Genomic DNA, 23,939 nt, shown 5'->3' with positions numbered 1-23,939 from the left:
TGTTATAGCTTAGTTCTTGAGATATTCAGGAATTGTGTTGGAATTCCTTTTTCGTTAGCAGATAAGGATTCCGCAATATTTAGGATTGCGAAATATGATCGCAGGTTCATATTTAAGCAATCTGCGAATTGTTTTTGATACACTTAGAGCCGTATATCGGACTATAGCCCGCTATTCGAAAATGAATTTAGAATATTTAAATGTTTTCTTTTTTTTTTTTTTCTTCAATAAAATTTTATTTTATATCAAAATATAACCAAGGTGTTGACCACACCTTGGGCTATTTTATATAGAAGTCATCAGTGCCTACTTCTGTTTATTTTCAGAAATCAATAAATTAAATATAATATACACAATAAAGCAATATGATAAGATACTTTCAAAAATATATTTATTCTATGAATTGATTCAGTAATTAATCCTAGTAAATATAAATTATTTTGTCTATTTAATATGTATCTAAAAAAATTTGGTGTTATCTAGAAATAGTTAATAAATTTATTCTAACTTGAATAGCTATTATAATGTAAGTGATTAAATCTTCTGATCTTCTGATAAGAATTATGTCTTACAGTCTGACAGTGCTTATATCCTCACAAAGTTTAAAAACGCTTTATAGCTAAGTGAACCAATATATATTTAAAAAAACTATAATAGTTAAATAGTCCGTTAAATGTTTTTATTTGAATGGATTTTTTTGGGCTGATCCAAAAATATATAGCATTCGAATTCTTACTTTTGTATATATTAATTAAATCAATTAATTTAAAGTTAATATGGCGTTTCCTGAGGATATCAAAATAACTTTTGCGATATATGGTTTTGAAATCCTTAAATTGTAGAAAATCCTAAAAGAAATTATGTATTCTATATATAATATGATGTATTATATATAGGTTTTAATAACTCGATATTCTTACTTCTGTTTGTAAAATGAATTAACTTGAACCTGACGGTATCAAAACAAAATCTTCAACTATTGCGATATATGGTTTTTAAATCCTTAAATTGAAAAAAATAAATTGTCTAAAATGAAGTCTAGACCCACATATTAAAATTATGTATTCTATATATAATATGCCAAATCCATTCGTACAAAAAAATCACTGAAATGTTTTTTTACATTATCTATCGGACCTTGAAATGTTTAGAGGTATAATCACAGTTTAATTTCAATATAACGATTTTTAACTTTACATATATCACACATTTTAAATTAATTAATAATCACTGCGATTATTGGAGTGACATCGATTGCATGTCACTTTCCCAATTAAAGGGCAATTTTATACTGAAAATATCTATAAAAAAGAACAAATTATTTACCGCCACAATAGGATAAGTTGTTATGGCGCCGGTACATGGTAGCTGTAGTTGGAGATGTTGAATTCGGAGAAGAGGAACACGAGGAAGATGCAGAACAAGTGGTATAACTTGAAGCTGTGGCAACAAACGTTTGGTGATGGTGATGATGATGATAGTGGTGATGGTGTAAATGATGTGGAACTGTATGCTGTTGCTGTGAATGCGTTTGGTATTGTAGTTGAGTTGGAGGCAATTGTTGTTGTTGATGGTGCAGCAATTGTTGATGGTGATGATGGCAATTGTTTGTTATGTGATGCAACTTACAACGACACTTGTCCAAGATATTATAATTTGTAGTAGAGACGTTTAAATGCTGCAAATGGCGCTGTTGATGCTCCAAGTTAAGTCGTGAATGCATTCGTTTATTTTTTTATTAATTATTTTGATTTGTTAGATTTCGTCGTAAGTCGTAATTTTTATATATATTAATGAAATAGTAAGTAAGTAGATTAAAAGCAAATTTATTGAACAATTTTGAAAATTAATAGATTTATTAAAAATGAATTGATAGTTCTTATAAGTCGTAATATTTTAAGTAAGCGAGTGTAACACGAAATCGGACACCGTGACTCAATTTCATCGCACAAAGGTCGAGGCTCATCTGTGGTATCACTATGGGTGATGGAACACTTTTAAATGTCGAAATTTTGTGCTACCAAAAAAGTTGTTTACTTACTGGCAATAATAATAACAAGCACAACATAAAAATATACCCAAACGATATCAGAGCCATATTGAGTAAATAAATACGCATTTAGTTGAAGTTTGCTATCTTAGGTGCATCACTACTAGTTACAAATACAGCCATATCACTTGTGTTGGTTCTTTGTGGCAATTATGAAACAAAGTTATCAGAGTAAGCGATGTGTTAATAAGTATTAAATTATTTATACTAAGTGACAAATGTACACAATGCTAAAGTACATAAACAGGAACAGTAGGTTCGACGACGGTAATAGTGGTAGCAGGAATAGGAGCGATTCACAAACAGCAAACAGTAGTATCAATGGCAACCGATTGACCGACCGACAAACCAAACGACCGAATTAGCGACCGACCGATAGATGTCAGCAATATGGCGCACTTTCTACGTTCTTAATATGGACCGTGACATCAATTGGTACAATCTCATTCCCTCATTCACTTTTATTGAAAAGTAAAAGTGAAAATTGCCGCAAACATAAAGCTCGAAGGTATAGATATGGCGTTGAAAATGTTAATATACATATATAGTAGTATATATATATATGTATAATATATATACCATAGGTATATGTATATTTTCTATAGCGTTTACACTGACAGAGAGCAGCAGGAGTTTAAAATTAAGCACTTGTCTGCCTAGCAACCGGAATAGATACTGTGACAACAACGTTGAACGGTAGAATTACAACTGAATCCAAAATCAAATGTTATCCTAGCAATATGCCTGCGACAATAATTATGTTGCTGTTGATGATGATAAGTATTTTCAACGAAAATTACGTTGGCGGCAGCAGCAACAACTACAACAATAACATCAATAACAACAGCAAATGCCATAAATGCTGCTTTTTCGGTCAACGACGTTGCGAGGATGCGTTGTTATGATTTGTGCGATTCGATGCCAACATCCACCACCAACACAACACCATCATAACTGCAATAGAGTACAATGGATTTATACCATACCACCCCACTACAGTACTGGCTGTAGGCTATAGAATCAACAAATTGTTGCGTTTCCAACACCACCAATCCAATCCATACAAACTGACTGAGCAAGCTACTCTACTCTACTTAAACTTTATAAGCAGCAGCACTCAACCCCTAATAAAATAATTTCGCAAGACCTGTAGAGAATTTAAAGAGAATATAAAGTCAAAAATGTCGGAAAACTTAGGCTGTAAAGGTAGATACTCTTAATATACCTACACATATAAGTTAAAGATTGACTTAGCTTGCAACTAGAAACGACCGTAGCGGTACTAACCAGAGGTGCAAATACTTTATACATCATACGGGGTACGTAAATAAAACATATAAATAAATCAAAACGTTTTTATTTTTAAACTTTATGCAGTAGCTTCATTTCATAATACAGCTTATTCCAAGCATCAACTTTACACCCACGGTTCTTATGTTCCACAAAAGCAAATTTAGAAAAAATATCACAAAACGAGAATATTTAAGCTTCATCAAGCATCCCCAACTGCAGTATAGCAGCGATTAAAATAATTTTAAATTTAAAGTGGATCATTTTGGAGAACAATCTCACCGACCTACCATTCCCATGTACTTCTTTCATCCTCACACGCAAACACACACACATATACAGGTAAACATATACTACAAGCTACAAATATGATGTGCAACTAAGCAACCAATCGACGAGGATGCTGCACTCGCAAGCACCTCCTCTTTACAGTGCTACACACACTGGCGGGTGGTAAATTCAAGGTTAACAGGAGTCCCCGGCTGGGTGGTTGTAGTTCACCCAAAATCTTTTTAGCTTTGTTTACGAATATTTTTCTTTTTCACTCTCATATGCGCGTGCGGCTGTTAACTACGCGTCAAGTGCTTCGTATTTCGCATTTCATCCCCGTCGTACGTAGTTGTGGATTTCAGCTACGTTACGTTTCAGCCAACCGAAACGTTGTTCACGTTGGAACGTAAGCGGAGGAAGACGAAACAAATTTTGGATTTTTTTACGTTTTTCAATTTTTAAAAACTTTCATTTATATTTTTTGTTTTGAGGTAAAAAGTCAAAAAATGCAGTTATTAGTTTTGACTTGTTTGCAGTGCGGTCACTCTGTGGATTACTTTTCTGGCTTTTATTGTTGTTTATAACAGCATTTCCTAAAATATTCACGTTTATCCATATGTGTCGGTACCAATAGCCACAAAGGTTTTTAATATGTAATCATTTTGCTGTGTGACAAGCTGGAAAAGTGCGGATGACATGTTGGCACACCACAGAAATATGAAAAGGACTTCAAATAAATTTGCACATTTTTATCATGAATTTACTTTTATTTAATATTTTTGAAAAATTTTTGGAAATACAGTCAAACGTCCATAACTCGAAGTACCATTTTGCAAAGAAAAGGTACGATTTGTGGAGACAGACAGAGAACTGTATGTAATTTGCAGTCCAAACCCTGTTGCACTCTATTTAGTTCGAGTTATAGAAAATTCAAGTTATTGAAGTTCGAGTTATGGAAGTTTGACTATATGTAGTTTCAAGAATATATTAAATTTTATTAATAATATATTTGAGATCATCTGTATGAAAAGCAAGAAAGAAATATTTTCTATATATATAGATAATCTTTGTCGATTGCAAGTTGCGAGTCAGCAAATATCCTTCCGCTATCCATAACTAGCGATTCTTCGCCGTTTTACTACCACATTTCTCGAAAGAAATCTTAATATGTAGGAAGAAGAAGGAAAACTAAATCCATTCCATTGAATTTAGGTAATTTAATAGATGTTTCGACCATATCGATGAACAGTCTGAGCAACTGTCCAAAAAGCAGTGAAAGAAAATAAACAGTACAGTATTGTAGTGTACTGTCATCCCGTTAAATTTAAGTAACATAGCAGATCTTTTCATCTTATCGATGTACAGTTTGAGCAACTGTTAAAAAAGCAGTGAACGATAATAAATACTACAGTATTGTAGTGTACTGCTCATGTCCGAAACACATCATAAAATTTTTAGTGTTTGTGTTCGCACACACATTTTAGTGTACTGTTCGTTTAGAGTTTTTTAACTGTCCTGTTTACAAAACCCTACGTACACTATGTTTGGTACTTTAGTGTTTCTTTTTATACACTACAAAAAGTACTTCCCTAAAAACCTGTTTCTTCTTGAGTCCACAGCTGGGTCTTCATAGTGCAAATGCTTAAAGGTTCCTTTTTCTGTAAGTTCTTACAACTTCTGTAGTGAGGGATAAATAATTACTCTGCGTAAGCTCCAATACTTCAGTAACCAATTATTTTACTGTGATAAACCACTACCTAAAAACTATATACATTTGAATATAGATACCTATACAGATTTAGTTTTGAGTTATACTCAACTCAGTTCCATGTGCAAGAAGAGGCAGTGTGTATGAACATTTGCCTTAATGTTTAGAATTCTACAAAATTTCTATAGTCAATTTCTTTTAATAATCGTATTGTATATTGCAGAAAGGTAAAGGGAAACCTCTCCCACTAATTAAAAAAATTAATTCGAAAGTATGTTAGACTTTTGAACACATCGACATATATGGAAATATATTAAATGGATAGAATATGACAGAAGGAAGATGCAACAGATATCATCAAAAATCAAGACAGACAGATAAGTTTAATTAGGATGCAAAAGGATTACGAATAAGATATTAGGGAATGTACGCTCGGGATTGTGACAACTGAAGACGAGAGCTGCAACAGGTAGAGATTCATATAGAATTATTTCACCAATAATGACAGACCATAGATAGACTATCAATATATATATTTGAATATCCTTAGGACTGGTGTTATGATCGAGAGAATCTTGTTCGTTTAATATTTTTTTTAACTTCTTCCGACATTCTTTCTTCATTCGCCATAATTGATTTCTTTGGAATACAGTAGTACCAATTAAAAATAACAAATTCTCCGATTTCCAAAATTCAGAAGTCATCTGTAACCAGTTCAGCCGGTTAAATGGTCATGGATAAAAAATTTGTCTCTCTTATTATTCGGTTTAAGAAATATATGATTATCGGTTGTCTTTCAAGTCATATAAAACTGCTAGTATCGAATTCTACAAAGTTATTTATGATTTATTTATTTTCGCTGCTACCTCTAGTATATATAAAAAATCCTATTTGTTTCCTACAAATTGTAAATATGTATATTTTTATACTATGACAGGAGTTATAAAAAATGTGCTAAGTTTGGAACAAATGAGTAAACGCTGGAAAGAATCTATATTTAAATCACAACAAAAACTGATTATTATGTCATAGTTCTGATATCGGGAGCATGCACATTTGACATTGAATTTTAATAAGCACCGCTTTTGAACAGCTGTATTCACTCCAATAAATGTCAATATAATTTAGTTTAATAGCTATAGGACTTAAAAATTGGGACATTTTTGTAAAAAATATTATACCATAATTAGTTTTAGTAAAATCAATGGACGAAGTTTGTAATTTTAAATCTCGATATCTTGAGAAGTACGCTATATCAATATAAAGCATAGTGGAAAACGTTGCTCCAAACAGCGGATTCTACTAAGCTTCGTTAACAAATCGGTGTTCATGGGAAATTGAATTTGGTCGCTTTTATATATCGCAGAGATATATTATATAGATATGCTTAAGGCAGAGTTTCTCTAATTTTAGTAGAGTTTTTTTAATTACAGTTTTTGTATTTGATAGGATAGGATGCTAGGGTTTCTTCAGAATTCGTTTCCAAAGTTAAAATGATAATTATGTATACAATTAACATGCTCATAATATTCAGTAGGGTTAAGAAGTCCAAAGTAATTCTGATTCCTTTTAAGTAAATCTATATAGATCATATAACTACGCTACTGTGGTCAAACTCTGTATGAATTTATCAAAGATCATTCAAAATTTTAAAGGAATTGGAATAATGCATTTTCTTTGCAATATTTTTTGACATTTTCTCGAACATTAAGGTTACTATCAAATATTTGCATGGTTTTTTCTGCAATTTTTCAATGATTAAAAATTGCTCTCATCAATCGATACCTCTTGACTGATTTTTTTAATTTATATTTAAAACTATTTTTACTATTTGAAATTATATTTTTACTAATAACAGTAACTCCGCGAAAGTTATTCACCTGAATTTGAAACATGTGACTTTTATATTTTCGGAAATATGTACTTCCTGAATAAAGGAAAGCGGTCGTCGATATGAAAAAATGTAAATTATAGAAATTATATTAAAAATGAAAAAGGAAATCATTAAAAAAAAAATTTGAAGTTGATTTAAAATTGGAAAAGAGAATAATAAATAAAGAAAAATCGGATTAGAAATCATTTGAAATGTTTTGTACCAACGTCTTGAATGACTGTCAGTTCTGACGCTATAACTCTATCTTTATTTATTGCAATATCATGAAACTTTCGATTAAACATCAGTGAATTACTTGCTTTACCGACACATGTAATTTTCAAAACCTGACACCACTACAAATTTCTGTTTTTAAAAACTCCTATTTACTTTGAAATTCAATTTATAATTTATCTCCTATAACGCGGTAGATTGGTTCCGTGTTATAGGAAAAGGCGTTATAGGGATATACCCGTATACCCCGTTTTCACACGTGCAAATGTACGCGAAGCTAATTATGAACTGTACAAATCCCCGCGTTATATGGGGGCATGTCCGTGTTATACGGAGGATTGAAGTTGCGTAATATGAAAATGTGTTATAAGAGTACCGCGTTATGGGGGGAATTACTGTGATTAGTAAAAGTTGTTTAAACTCATATTATTTTTGAGTGTTGTCTAATAATGAAAAATCTGTTAAATTATTACATACGAGTATTCAATAATAAACTAAGAATTTAAAATTACAATTAATTAATTTAATATTTGAATTTGAAGTATTGTTATAATAATTTATCACATATAAAATGTGATGTCAAAAAAAAGATACCTATCTGATTGCATTTGGTCATTGAAATTTGTTTATTTAAGTTGAGGATAACCAACAAGTGCTCTTTGGCATGGTTACCGAAATTTTAATAAAAATATTTATTTAAATTAACAGAAGAGTTCGTATCTATATATTCAACAAAGGAGTCTATATAAATATAGAGATGCTTTAAAAATCAGTTGAGATAAGTTTACTATTATTCGAAATAATAAACAAGAGATGAAAGATAGGAAAATTGCTTATCGTATCTAAATAAGTATTGTCAAAAAAAAATCCAAAAAAAAGGGAATACACTTGATTCTGTAAATGGAAATGAAATTATTCGTATAACAAAATAGGGTTTGTTATACTCCCTAAAATCAGTTCCTGAAATTTATTGTATATACATAAAGCACGTCTGAAATTTAATTCAATAAATATGTAAATATATATTTTTTAACTTTTCCCGGTTTTCTCTACTCTGTTTACATCATAACAAACATAGGTGACACAAATAAAAAGTAGCTCTCCAAAATGAGATATAAATTTCGTACAAGGAAGGGGTCAGGTCAAATTGCAAATAGGTAAAGTAGTTTATTATTTTGTAGGACTTCCTTTGTTCAATTTACTGCAAAATCTAGATAAAATATAAAATATTGTATAAATAAATAAAAATATGATTGCTTGAGCAAGAAGCTTTGTAGATTTTTTTAGATGTTATCAAAATAAATTGATGTTTTGACGAACAATTAGTAGAGAAGCCCAACATATGTCCGTGTTCAGTTGTAAATATATTTATATTTAGATGATATATGTGTGCATATATGTATGTGTGTTATCTTATATGATGATAGGGTTTCATTTATGAATAAAAACACGTGCTACTTGGATTCAAGAATACATTTTATGCAATTATTTATTACAAATGTTTAAGCGCATATAATCCGCTTTTTATTTGCAGGTTCTCAATATCTATTATATTCGTATAAATACATTTCTTTAGCTTAAAAGCGGAGCTTTCCTTTTTTGCTTCACTGATTACATGAGTTTAAATACTAATCAATTGTATTATTTATTGGCGCCCTTCTCTTCCTTTACTTCTCTTCCTTCGGCAGAGAAAAATTGTTTTAAGTTCTGTATAATTTTAAAATATCTCTATTGTGTCTTTAAAACCTGGTAGTGTTACAGTGGAGTAAAAATATTTTGCAAGTTAAAAAATTTAATATAATTTAATGCCATATGTAGCTACAAAATAATTACAAATGTTAAAGTTTAAAGTAGTATAGTATATATGAGGTATATATATATATATATTTGTATATATATATATATACAGTTAAGAAATTAATGCTTTAACTCAGATATATGTAAATAATCTTATAATAAATCTTAGATTTAAACTTGTCAACTTTCTGTTATGGAACCGAATGAACTATTACTTTCAGTCCATGACTTCGGAAATTGTTTATATTCTTTTAAACTAAGTATAGCTTAGGTTAGTATACTGCAATATATTATGTTTATCACTTTAGCTGTGTACATTATAATGTAGAGTATAATTAAAAGAATCATAGAAGGAACACATTTTGGTTGGAATATGTTCAAGTTATATGCTGTCCTATAGAATACTTATACTGTTCAAAACTACTACTATAATTTAATATATATTGTATAAGAATTAAAAGCGAGTATAAGTATCGGACTATCTAAAGTGGATGATTTTTGAATGTTGACTTGGTGCGACGTCACTTGCTATTACAAATCATTTATTGTCAACATTATTTTGAACACTTATCAGCAAAGAATACTACAAATATACTTTGCTACTGATGAGCAAATAATACTAATAGTATTATTATTACTAAAGTAATACTGATGAGTAAAGTAATCGCCGAAGTGTCAACATCATCTGATATGTATAATTTTATAAATTATATAGTTATAACTTATAATTACATGATTTTTTAAATAACTAATAATAGATAACTAATAGTTATCTAGATAATAGATAAATCATAGTTATCTACATAATAGATAAATCATAGTTATCTACATAATAGATAACCATTACCATATACATCAAAGCTATAAAGGTCATGACAGTATTTCAATGGTTTATATCAGGGCTATCTAGACCAGCTGAGATCGCGGGCCCATACAAATCACTGATTAGGTTGGAGGGCTGCAGAAATAAATGAATATTTTCAAAATTTTTCCGGAAAAAATAAAAAGAAAGGCAATAATGTTAAATTTAGTTTTATTAAATTTTTATTAATTTATCTATTGCAAGTCTATCAATACCAACACCTAAAAAATCTTATTTTAAATTTAATAAATTACAGCACTGGGTACGATTTTCTTGAACCAATCGTGCAGAGAAATATATACTCGTCTTTGTCAATTAAGTAAATTAACGTGAAGTGTAATTAATTATTTAAAATATTTTATTTTATTCACTTATTTGGGACACCATAAAAATAAAATTATGTAATTCTACCAAAATATAACAAAAAAAAGTGCCTAATTGTCGTAGACACATGAGGCCAGTGGGACGTGCTTTGGACAACCTTGGTTTATATGATTGTTGTCATATGAAGAGATCCTATGCGCCCTGATATCTGGTAAATAAGCCCTGACTACATATTCAGAGGTCCCTTAAAATTATTTACAATTCATTGTAGTATTATGTTGAGGCTAGTTGAGTCAGTGCACTTGAGCACTTTTACTTTCTGTTAACTGCGAGGTTTCTTCATAAGCCCTCTCTACGAATTAACTGGATTATTGTTTATCACTTCATCAGACTAAGCAAGAACTGACTTCAGATCTGCATACCTCCCTGAGGAGCCTGTCGGAGCCTGTAACCATTCTGAGATTCGATAAAGCGGTGTTGGTAAGTCTATCAGTTTTCGTAAATAATTTCAGGGCTTTATTCTTTATGTATTTTTTTGATCGGATCAATTTTCAGGTCTCTGAGGATGTCATTCGTCCTAATGTATTGTGCTTATTTTTTTAAAATTCAATAAAGACATAGTGTTAAATAAAAAAAAAAATATCAAGAGATGGAGTTTGTCTAAATGAGAACACATACTGACATATCGAGTTTTGTTAAATCTAAGAGTTTGCTGGTAAAGATAAGCTTATCGAAAAGAAAATCTATTCCAATTTAACCAAATGAATTTGGATAAAAATTTAAATATTAGAGCGGGCATCCCTTTAAAAACTTTTAATTATTTAAAATATTTTTTCTTAATATTTTAGTTAATTAATGCTATTAAGAAGTTACGAATTAAGAATTGATTATTATTTCTATAAATTTATTACATATATTAATTGTATGATATGTATTTATTTATTATATGTATTTATTTTATTTGTATTAATTATTAAAAATATTAGAGCAGTCAGAACTTTTAATTAATAAAATACTTTTGCTTAATATTTTAGTTAATTAATTCTATTACTTAATTAATAATCAATTATTTGATTATTATTTCTATAAATTTATTATATGTATTAATTTATTATATGTAGTAATTATATTTGTATTAATTACTAAAAATATTAGAGCAGGCTGAACTTTTAGTTAATAAAATACTTTTGCTTAATATTTTAGTTAATTAATTCTATTAATTAATTAATAATCAATTATTTGATTATTATTTCTATAAATTTATTATATGTATTAATTTATTATGTAAATTTATATTATTATGTATTATTTTAAAAAATTAGTTTATTAATTTATTTAATAAACCAATGTCTTGATTTTACTTGCTAAAACTGACATTTTAATTAAAAAGTTCCACTGTACATATTGAAATTTACCGCCTATACTATATTATAAATATTTATTGTAGAACATATTTTATATATTAACAATGGGAGATATCATATATGCGCACAGCAAGAGGTTATTAGCGAGTCGGTTGGTCGCATCAATTGATCATTAGTAGAGGGTTTTAAGGTAACAAAAGATATTTATTTGTTTGTATATTATGGGGTGGTAATTTTGTAATAAAATCAAGTATCATAATCAATATTGAAGTGCAAACAACAACCAAAAACTGTAACAATTGGGAATGGAAAACTTTAACGCTTAAAAACTGGGGTGATTGATATAATAGGGATTAACGTGAAAATAGTGGACGTCAGTGATGACAGAGGCGGCAGCAGCGTTTGATCGAGTAGCAGATAAATTATTATAATGATTTCTACCTTGCCATCACAGCTTATTAAGGTGAATCACGGATATCACGGACATCAAAATATATAAAATAATAAGTTAAATAATTACACGCCAAATGATACGCAGATGAAGCTACAATTTTGAAAGTAACCCTTGCAGTTCCAACGTAACAGCAACAACGCATTTGCTAGATACTTTCAACGGTGTCATTGTACACCTTTCGGAGGATTCAATTGTAGCAGTCTTGTGTCTATCATGCAGGACATTATGCTACACGTGCAGGATGTGGCATGTTTACGCATCACTGCGAAATTTGAGTTGGTCTTTACAGGTACATGACTGCATGCCACATCATGTGGCATTTACGAGTATTGGCGTATTTTCATGAGATACTTTTTCTTTTTTGGTTTCTTCGTTTGTGCGTTGTTCGTTGTTCGTGTGGTTCATTACAAATTAAGTCGTTTTAATTACGATATCAACAATGGATTGATGAATGTATCTCTAGTAAGTCGTCAGTTGTGTTGTGTTGTGGGCTGGTGGGTGAGGGTCGTAAAGAGGATGCAACGTTTTGTAATTGATACCATAATCATAAGCTAAAGATACTTTTTATTTTTGTGCATTTTTCATGTGATTTTTTTAAGCACTTGTGCTGTGAAATTGTTAGTGCTGGGTTTGTTTTTTTGTTTGGAACAAAACGGTTTTATTTGTCTTTTTTAGGTTCTGACTTGTTTTTTTTTATTTTGTGCTACTGTTGTGCTTGTTAGGGATTAAAACTTTTTAATCCAAAACATGCGATGTCGTCACTGAAAGATACTTTCGCGATGCTTACTTTTGTTAAAGCTTTGAATTGGTTCGTTTGGTGTTTTGTATTCTGATTTTGTTTCAAGTGCTGGTAGGGATTAAAAATAATTGGCATTTTAACTTGGTACATGAAGTTCAATGTATGCTAGACTAATAAGATTTTTAGGAAAATAAGTGGTGAAATTACTAAAAGAAACAACAGGCATAATAAAAAACATCTGAGTGCTTTGCAGTTTAATCAAGTCTTGAGTTCAGTTAGTCAAACTATTACATAATTTTATTAAAAATAAGCTGAAGATATGTAACATAAAATAATTTCCGAGGCACGACTACTTGGCAATGCCATTTATTAAAACCACTATTTTGATGAACATTATTCGTTACGCTATCAAGATGTAGATAGGTAGAGGTAGAGGATAACACCAACACTTCCTATGTGCGCTTCTGATATATAGCGATTCTTGTACGCTATATGTCAATATATTTTGGTTATCGAGATAATGGATTTTAAGATCCGAAATTTTTACATGAAAACCACTAGAAACAAGTAAACGCCTCAGATAGGCTCCAAATAGTGGTCGTTTTCTAATCAATGCAAAAATTTCATGTTGGTTCTAGAGCGTATGCAGTTTTTGTTATTGAAATCGATATAAAAGGTGGAGAACTGCAAACCCTAATATTACTAAAATTAAGCTTAATCGATACATACTTCAGATGTTGCTCATCTAACTTCATCTAACTTTACTAAAACCTGATGTTAACAGATTTTATGGTATCAGTCCTCTCAACTCTGGTATTATTGATACAATTAGATTCTGAGTGCTGAAAATTACTTCTGAGTAAATATTAAGTTTAAACTTCCCTTTCTGAAAGTAATTGACTAGATCATCAATATGTACCTGCAGGATGTTAGAAATTTTTGTTGTATCTACATTAGAATACAGGATGCATGTGTCATCGCCGCACAATGATAACAAAATTGGTTTCATTTTTGGAATATCAGCGGTATAAATTGAATGAAGCACAGGAAAAAGTAAAGAACTTTACGGATCTCACAGTACGATTAACCTGATGGAAGAAAGATGATTCACTATTTTAATTCAGAATTTTCGATTTATCAAAAAAGTATAAGTTGGATTGGAAAATGTTTATAATAAATTTTGTTTTTGGTTTGTTTATGGCTAGGTTAGAGGCAAGGTTGTAGTGGCATCCATCTATTTCCGACTTAAGTGTAAATTTGATCACCTGTTGTGATACTCTGGATTGTTTATGATTAAATTTATGGTGAATTTAATAGCGAATATGCACCTGAGCGCGATGTATTTATCCGACAACTACTATGAAGACACATTCCAAGCAAAATTCTGTCAAGTAAAATAAAATATATTCTTTACAAAACTGCAACAAGGTTTTTTATAATATATGGGTGTAGAAACAGAAACTAAAAAGCTATAGATTTTTGAAATAAAAATCATACGGAAGTTTTTCGAAGCTGTAAGAGAAAATGAATGTGGGTACAATCATATATATCAGTTGATAAATCGAAATACTCTTACTGAATGTATATAAAGCAGACATTAATATAGGCTCATCAAATTATAAAAACTTACTATCAACATTTTAATACTATTATTACCAGGGGAGAGGAGAAAACATAGATAAAACAGAAGTTGGACAGGTTAAGTAAACGATGGGTTACAAAGAATAGGTTACTAAAATATCATGCCTAAAGAGAGATTATTATACAATAGTCATAGGTCTTTTAAGAATTGTTAGGTCAAATAAGAAGAAAAATCTGTTCAAATTAATTGTAAATTCAATTGTAAATTAAGTTAAAATACTTCTTAAGTAAAATAAGAACTATAAAAATATACTTCATACGCTTTATATCTATCAATATTTCTTCCATTAAATAATATGTTTCGGTACTTTAGTTTTCGAGATATCGAGTTGTAAGGTTGAAAATTTTTACATGAAAATCAGCAAAATTGATCCGTCATTTAGCGTTTATTTGTTGTTATCAGTTGTTTGTGTAATCAATGTAAAAAGTTAACAACTTTGAACCTTGATACCTTCTTAAAACTATATCGAACCTATATGGAGTTATAGTGTAGTAGAAAAAAATTCTTAAAATAATTGATTCTACTAAAGTCTGAAAAATTCTCAAAATAATTGATTCTACTAAAATCCGTTGAAGAACCTGTGTCTCAGGGAAATTGAATAATAAAGTGTAGGAGCATTACGATGCTCAAGGAGTTTGAGTGTGAATTAATTCGAATGTTTGAATCGATAATGTAAAATGTTTCAACTTCTCGAAGATAATATTTTGTTTTTAATTTTTGAGTTATTACGTCGATATAATTTTAAAGTCGGTTTTGTTTTTTTAAGAATATTAATTTTTATTTCGAGTGTTAAGTATTTCTATTCGTATTTTAGAAAATTCGCTTTTGCCGCGAATATTTATAGAAATATACTGAAAATCAAAGCTCGAAATAATAGGTAATCTTAAAAAATTAAAACCGACTTCTCGAAGATGTTCGTAAGAGTCGAACAGTAAATTTGTTTTGTATCATATTCATATTATATTTTTTTTTTGGTGCTCGAATATTTTTGAGCGTCTCACATATTCGAAGAACCAAGTGCTTAAAGTATCGAATACCTAGAATAATAGGTACTAGGCACTAATTATAATACCACTTAAATTATATTAATTAAAACATATCAATGATGATTAGTAAGACTGAGTAAATGAAAAACTTTAATCACTAGAAATTTAAGCACAATTAAACTGTATTTTTTTATTACATGTTTTTTTTTAATATAATGTACACTACATATTATATATAGATAATTCACCTAACTATATCAAACTATATTATGTAAAGATATTTTTTTAATTCACCTGTTACTGTTATGTACTGCGTCGTAGCGTCATCACTCTCACTTGGTTGGGCTTGCATTAAGGTTACTTGTCCGTTCGCTACTTGGGTTAGATTTACATTATCTTTAATTGCACTTAAATCGGAAATATTGGCGCTTGTTTCGCTATTCGAATCAGTTGCCTCCATGGGAACCACAACACTTATTATAGCAACCCCCTCTGGATCGCCAGTGTTTTTAATTTGCTGAAATAATAATATTGTATATATGAAGTAGGAAATAGTCCCAAGGCAATTGCATAAAATATAATAACTATATTTACCTGTGTCATAACATCTTCCAAATGGGCAGCAGCAACAACGGCGTCTTCATCCAAATAACTGAATTCTGCATTTTGTGAATCGGATGTAGCAGTTTCGATGGCAATTTCTTCGTTTTTGATATGAGAACTGGTTAAAATTGTTTCGGTAGCAAGGTCTGCCACGTCATCGGCGGAGATAATTTCAGGCGAATCTGTCGATGAATCTAATATAATAGTAGAGCGTCCAGCGGATGTTGCAACTGCCGTTGGAGTTCTTAATAAAAAATTTCGCTGCGTTGCTAAACGTGTGGTCATAATAGTTGATGTCGATCTTATAGTTATATATTAGTAAGTATATAAATATTTGATTTATATAATAATTTAGATTATTTTTTATAGAGTTTTGACTAGTTTAGTTTACATAAAAAGGCAACTGGTTGCAATTGTTTTATTTATTTGGTTTCCGGTTACATCTGAAAATAAAAATTAAAATAATATTTATAATTAAAAATATCAAATTTGAAATATGAGTTAGGAGTTTTATTTTCTAACAAATTTTAATTAAAAATTTTAATTGCAATCCATATTTTCATAGAAAATATAATTCAAATTTGTTGTGATTGTTTCTATTACGATTGTTGGTTGGTTGGTTGGTTTTGTTTTCGCGCCTAGTAAAATGGAACCAATTTTAGGTAAATTGCTGTGATTTGATTTCGGTTCCAGGCTGAGTATGTATCTCGCATACTGTTAGCTTTGAATTTGTATGTATTCTGTATATATATATATATATATACATATATATGAGTATTATATTATTGCTGTTGTTGTTGTTGCTAATATGGGATTTCAATTGCTGATTTCGGCAGAGGGTGTTGCTATGAAATAAAAGTTTTACAGGTATTTCTTTTATTTTTATTACGATTTCTTTTTTCATATCAAGTATCGTTTCTATAGCGCTCCCGTTTCTAAGGACTCATTTGTGCAGGAGCTTCTTTTTAATGTATATGCAAGCTTCATTTTATATTGAAATTCCATTTTATTATGTATTTTAATTGAAAATTTAATTAAAATATTTCAGTTCATAGTACTTTTATTTGTTGTCGAACTTTCATAAAAAAGTTTGCAAATTAAAATATGCTTCCTGAAATTTATTTAATTAATTCCCAAAAATTGCAAGCAATCAAATTATGACATAAAAGAGATAAAAAGGTGTATATATTTTAATATTTATCATATATAAAAAGTAAAGGGTATTCAAGCATAAATGGATGGTTTTAAGTGGCATAAAAGTATATTACGGTTTGTCAAAAATTGACTTACATGGAAAAATATTCAAGTCGAATTTTTTTGAAGTTTTCATATAGATCATATGTAATATTTCCATAAAAAAAACGTATCTGAACTTTTGGATTCAATTATTAATGATAGTGAAGGCCCGCTTATGACAATCGGTGGGGCCATGATTTATGATTATAAATTAAAATATAAAAAAAATAATGAATAATGCACTAAAATGTAAATATAAACTAAAATATATTAAAAATTAATATATTAATATTAAAATATATTAATAATAGTAATATTAAAATATATTAATAATATTAAAATTAAAATATATCAATAATATTAAAATATTTTATTAGTATTAATATTAAAATATATTAATAATATTAATATTAAAATATATTAATAATAGTAATATTAAAATATGTTAATAATATTAATATTAAAATATATTAATAATATTAAATATATTATTAGTATTAATATTAAAATATATTAATAATGTTAATATAAATTATATTTAATAATAGTAATATTAAAATATATTAATATATATTAATATTTAAATATATTTAATAATATTAATATTAAAATATATTATTAATATTAACATTAAAATTTATTAATAATTAATTATTAAATATATTAATTATATTAATATTAAAATATATTATTAATATTAATATTAAAATATATTAATAATATTAATATTAAAATATATTATTAATATTAACAATAAAATATGTTAATAATATAAATATTAAAATATATTATTATTAAAATATATATTACTAAAAATAGATCAAGATCCAGAAGTATTTATGCATTCATTTTCTGATTAATAATGGAAATAATAACTAATCTAAATTTTTTTATTTTTTTATAATATTGAAGGCATTAATTTCGCCCGAAGTGCTGCCGTAACAATGATATATTTTGATAAAATCAGTTTTTCTAAGTAACTCTTACCACAAGATAATATATCTACACAGCTTGGTTTTCAAAGGCATTGGGCTTAAAAAATGTGCTTGAGCAGAAAATTCTATTGTGATATACTATATATAAACAGAATTTTATCTAATTTCCACACTGACAAGTTTTTGGCAAGTTTAAAATATTTGAATACACATATATACATTAGCTTGATTTTTAACGTACGTTTTGAAGAAAGAAATTAAATTCTTAATATAAACTATAGTTTTAAATAGAGAGATTTTTATCGAACAGTAGAGAAATTGCAACAACAAAAATTTATTATTATTTTTAATAAATATATAAATACATATATCTTACTAAGAAATTATTATATAAATATTTATTGTTAATTTTAAATATGCTTTAAAAAATTTGTTTAAGTTAGTGTAAAACATTAGTGTCCAACAATCTTGCCAAAAAGTTGTCTGTGTTGGCCCTGGGTAATATATTTTGTAAGTTTGTTAAATATTAAATTATTTAGTTCTTTGTGAGTTAACATTAAAATTAATTTGATGTGATTGATTAGTATACATAGTTATTTCAGATTTTCATGAATATTACATTTTGAGGATACAAAAAAAATACAAAAAACATTTTATGACTTCTGGATATATTTTTAGAAAATTGTACAGAAACTGTACTATTTGCTAAACTGACTAAAATCGAAATATAAAATAGCAAGTGACTTTAGTATACGGGTATACGGTCTAAAAGAAAAGAAAATAGCAACATCAGAAAAATGGTACTGAAATGGAAATCGCAGGTCTCTAGATGATGAAACCTACCTGAAATTAAGTGGGAAAAACAATGTTGTATAACACATAACGGTCAGGTTATAGTAGCAACTAAGAAAAATTGCTGACAACTGAGACAAAAGTATAAAGTTTGTTTCTATATTCTACAATATACTATATTCTACTGTCTACTATACCCACAAATATTGTTATAATTTCTAGATATTACTTTTTCATATATAAAATAAGAATAAAAAACACAGTAAAGTAGAATCCAGTTTACCAGTTTACTATATGGTTTACTTTGTCAAGATTGATGATAATAAAATAGCGTTTATTAAAAAATGTCTATTTGTATGAATGATATAACTATCGTATTATTCATATAACTATTAAGTTTGAAAAATATATTTGTATTATTGTGCGACGCACACACGAGTATATACACATATATACACATTCAATATCTAAAGCGCGAAATATGTATCTTCGGTAATAGATATATCAAAAGTCTCTAAGTTTAGTCTACATATAATAGTTTAATCTTGTTATATGATTTTAAAGAACCCATGTAAGTGCTATACTGGATAGATTTAAATTCTAAAATAATTAAATTTATAAAGTAATTTATACTATTATATAAATAATATATAGAGAAAAGTAAAACTCATCTCCATAACGCACACCCAATAATGAAGACTGCTCTGTACCTGCTTGATAAGATAATAGATTTCATCAATTAATTATTCCCGGTTTTATCCCGGAATATCCCGATTTTACAACTAATCGAGGGGTGATTATTTGATAAGACAGATTATTATTTGTAGATCTATGTTTGGAATGCCCGCCAAGTTCTTTGAGGATTTCCAAATTATATACTATAAATATAGCAGAAAAAGATTTTATAATGTATTTTATTATTTCTTTACTTGCTCTTCTATATTGAAAGTCACTATAACAACATTTTCATAAAAGCTATGGACCTTTTTTGTGAAAGTGTAACAATATTATTCTTAGTTCGCTCTTATTTCTGGTACTCTTAGAACATATAATAGTTTTGCTATGCGATTTTGGTGTCTTTTGCTTTTATAAAAAGCACGCACACATTCGAAGCTATTCTCTAATTAAAAAGAATGCAGTTTTTTTGGAGGCAGTGGATTTTTTTCAGATTTTAAAATACATTTGGACTTTTCTATATCTAAACTCCTTGAAGGAAGTTCTATATAATAAAGTTTTTTAAAGCAAGTAAATAGAGTTTTTTATATTATTTAATTTTTCTATATATAATGTGAATTAATTTATATGAAACGTGTTTTTTATTTTATTTGATTGACTTAAACTTATATTCGGTAAAATTAATTCGAATATAAGTAGTCTCCCAATAATATATTCGAACTTTCATTAGTACCAGCTTATTTCTTAAAGTTGCTTAGGTTAATAAGAATAAAAAGAAATAAAATATAAAACTTTTAAACAGTAAAGAATTAATGAATCAATTTAATTTGACAATTTTTTTATTGTAATTCTTTATTGTTACTCTCAAATCGAATGCAAAAATGTATATTCCGTCTGGAAATTATGCTAGGCTTTAAAGTACACTTCTATAAAATTATCTGAATAAATTATTATTAGAATTCAACGGAACTCTTATTACAGTGGATCATCTAAATGGTCATAGGCAATGAGTAAAAATGTTTTAGACATTAACTCACGTTTGTTCAAGGAAAGAAGAAATAAGCTTTTAATTCACAAATTAGTTACGTTTTTATAATTAAACTTAAAACAAAAGTGTATTCAAAATATATAAGTAATTTTATGTTTTTATAAAATTTTATTTACAACTAAAGAATAATTTATTTTTGATTTTCCTTAATGAAACATTACGTCGGTGTGAACGACTTCGTTATAAAGGCGTTAGATTGAAATGGCGTTATCGATTGGTAAAACTGGATTTAATCTAGATTTACTCTCGATATGTCAAATTTTGTTGCTTATTCTAATATTTTTAGAGTAATATATTAATATTAATATATAATATAGTAATATATTAATATATTTTTAGAGTAATATATTATATATATCAATATTTATATATTTAAATTTAATTAAATTTATATTTAGTATAAACATTTCTATTTTTTATAAACATATTCAAACAAATCACATTTTATTTGTAAAGTCATATAAAACAGCTGTTAATTTTAGGAAAATTTTAATTCACTCTGGGAAAATATCTAGAGTCTTATAAATTATCTTGAGTGTTATACATTTTGCCTGCGTTTTACGAATCGAAAATGAAAATTGCGCTAAGAGTGAATCTCGATTGAAAAAGTTCCTCTAGATTTATTAATCGAAGAAAGCATAAGTTTAATCGGAAATATGGTATTCTGTTTATTTTAAAATTATTAACAAATTTTACTTATTGTTTTAAGACAAACTGTAGAAATATATACGTAAATAAACTAAAATATAATCTACACGAGTACAAAATTAAATGTTATAAATGTTATTTTTATCTTTGTTTGTATAACCCACTTCTAATGAAGCAAATGTGTCATTTGTACATCACTGAATTACGTATATGAGTTTGACATGAGCATTATAGGTATAAATAGTTATGGATTATATTTTTGGAATTAGAAATGGATTATTGATATAAAATATATATGCATATATCTATATTAGTGTTAAAAATAGTAAAATTGTTAATCACTCTGTGAACATCAGACATTAATCTTTGAAATACTAAACCATTTGCCTTTATGTTCATAATCGCCTGAAGCACCAATCACTCTCACCAAGGACCACTGCATACTTATCGTATATCAAATTAAATTAAATTTTATTATTAAAAATAATTATTTTTATAATTTTAATATATATTTTTGTTTATAATTAACACAAAGTATTTGCTTAAGTTGAGAAAAACAAAATACATATATGAAGCGTTAATGTAACCAACACAACCGTTACACTTGCCCGCAGCTATAAACTGATAAAGGTAAATAAATTAGCTGTAAATATCGGGAAAACACATAGTGCTATACACAGTAAAAATAGTACACAAACAACAACTACAACAACAACAACAACAAAAACATATTTAGTTTTGGGGATGGGGGCTTTCATTCACTGTCTTTTTTGGTGTTTACGATTTTATGTTTGTTTACTGACAAAGTATCGAATTCAAGTATGGCGAGTTGTTTATAAACAATAAACTACTATTCTGCTTGCACCCCATAAAAATGGGTGCACCACATATTCCCCCCCCCCCCACCATTGCTTAATCACTTTATGAACTCTAGTAGCGGAAACGGAAATCAAAAGCACGGAGTTTACAAATCAAATTCAAATGTTCGTATGTCAAATAATGATCACACCGCGAGTAAAATATTAACTTGATAAATATATATATATAATATATATATATATATGTATATATATGTATATATATATTTAGTTATATGCACTTTTATTAGTTGAAATAGAAAAAATACCACACAAATCGTTTTAGTTATTTCCTTCCGTTTGAACCGAATTCGGGAAGGATTCAGTCGGTTTACTAAATCTGCTTGAGGCAACTGAACATTGGTGAACTACACCTACACAATACAAACGTACACACAGATGCACATATGAACACATTTACGATTTCTATGGCAAAGTTCTAGAAATTATTGATCAAATAAATCGAAGTTTCATTTCGCGTATTTAGTAAATAAATAAAACAATTTTAAATTATAAGCAAAGCGGAATATATGCACCTTTCTTGCAGTGTATTTGACACAAAAACAAAAAAAAATAATTTTTTATTTGAAAATTGTTAAAAAAAATATAAATAAAAAATTATATAAAACTATCGTGTTTTATTATAAAAAAAGAGTGCAATGCGACTCAATGCATTTACTATGCAAGAGAGAAAACAGGCAACTGATGGATGCATATCGAAAAAATCGACCATAGGAACAATGGTTCAACCATAGTTGCTTACACTTGTAAAGGTGGTGCCAGTGCCAGTGCCAGTGCCAATGCCATAAAGTGCCACTGCCATTAAAGTAGGTGGCTTCTATGCTCAATTATGTGCCATACTATGTGTAACTACCACTGGTGGTTGAAGTCACAATAGCTGCAATAGTTTGCATTTGACCAATATTGTAACTAGTATTGTTGTAGTTAATAGAGTTTAGTTAAGAGTTAAGAGTGGCAGTTCATAATTTACATACGAGTATTGCATATGTGCAGTATTAGTATTTCGTTTTAGTTCAGTGCACAGGATGATTTACTTCAAAGAAGGGTTCCTTCTAAGGATATAAAAAACAATTTGTTGAAAAAAATTGTGTGGGGATGATTATAAATTGACTTCCATATGTCGTTGAAGCAAAATAATAGTTAGATGAGATTAGGACCTATAAAAATAGAAGAGAGTTGTAGTTTATCCGTCTAAAATATTTCGGATAAATTCATACAAAATTGATTTTGCTTAGAAAAATATGCCGTTGGAGCAAAAGAATGGTTAGAAAAGATAGGATTAGTTATCTATCAAAATGGGGAAGAGATTTTTAGTCACACCCCTACAAAATATTTCGAATCAATTCACGCAATATTGGTTTTTCGTAGGAAACCACGTCGTAGGGGTAAAAGAATGGTTAGATAAGTTGGGATTAGTGACTTATAAAAATGGAGAATAAAAATGTAGCTCACACCCCTCTAAAATATTTCGGATCAATTCGCACAAAATTGACTTTCCGTAGGAAAATATGGCGTTGGAGCAAAAGAATGG

The 23,939-nt window shown here is 28.4% G+C and overlaps 1 protein-coding gene across 1 annotated transcript in view; it reads right to left on the bottom strand.

Annotated features, from left to right (window-relative positions):
- Positions 1 to 23,939, bottom strand: part of LOC119680595 (DNA-binding protein RFX2-like) — a 49,838-nt gene that overhangs the window by 15,804 nt on the left and 10,095 nt on the right. The window contains exons 3-4 of the mRNA XM_038093500.1: positions 16,188 to 16,639; positions 15,888 to 16,110 (exon numbers count right to left, since the gene is read on the bottom strand). Coding sequence (XP_037949428.1) covers positions 15,888 to 16,110; positions 16,188 to 16,481 — 517 coding nt within the window. The 5' untranslated portion in view covers positions 16,482 to 16,639. The remainder of the gene's footprint in view (positions 1 to 15,887; positions 16,111 to 16,187; positions 16,640 to 23,939) is intronic.

Source organism: Teleopsis dalmanni, chromosome 2 (genome assembly GCF_002237135.1).
Source record: "Teleopsis dalmanni isolate 2A chromosome 2, ASM223713v2, whole genome shotgun sequence".
Lineage (NCBI taxonomy): Eukaryota > Metazoa > Arthropoda > Insecta > Diptera > Diopsidae > Teleopsis > Teleopsis dalmanni.
Note: the sequence above shows the minus strand (reverse complement) of the source record. Positions and strands in the feature narration are given on the sequence as shown.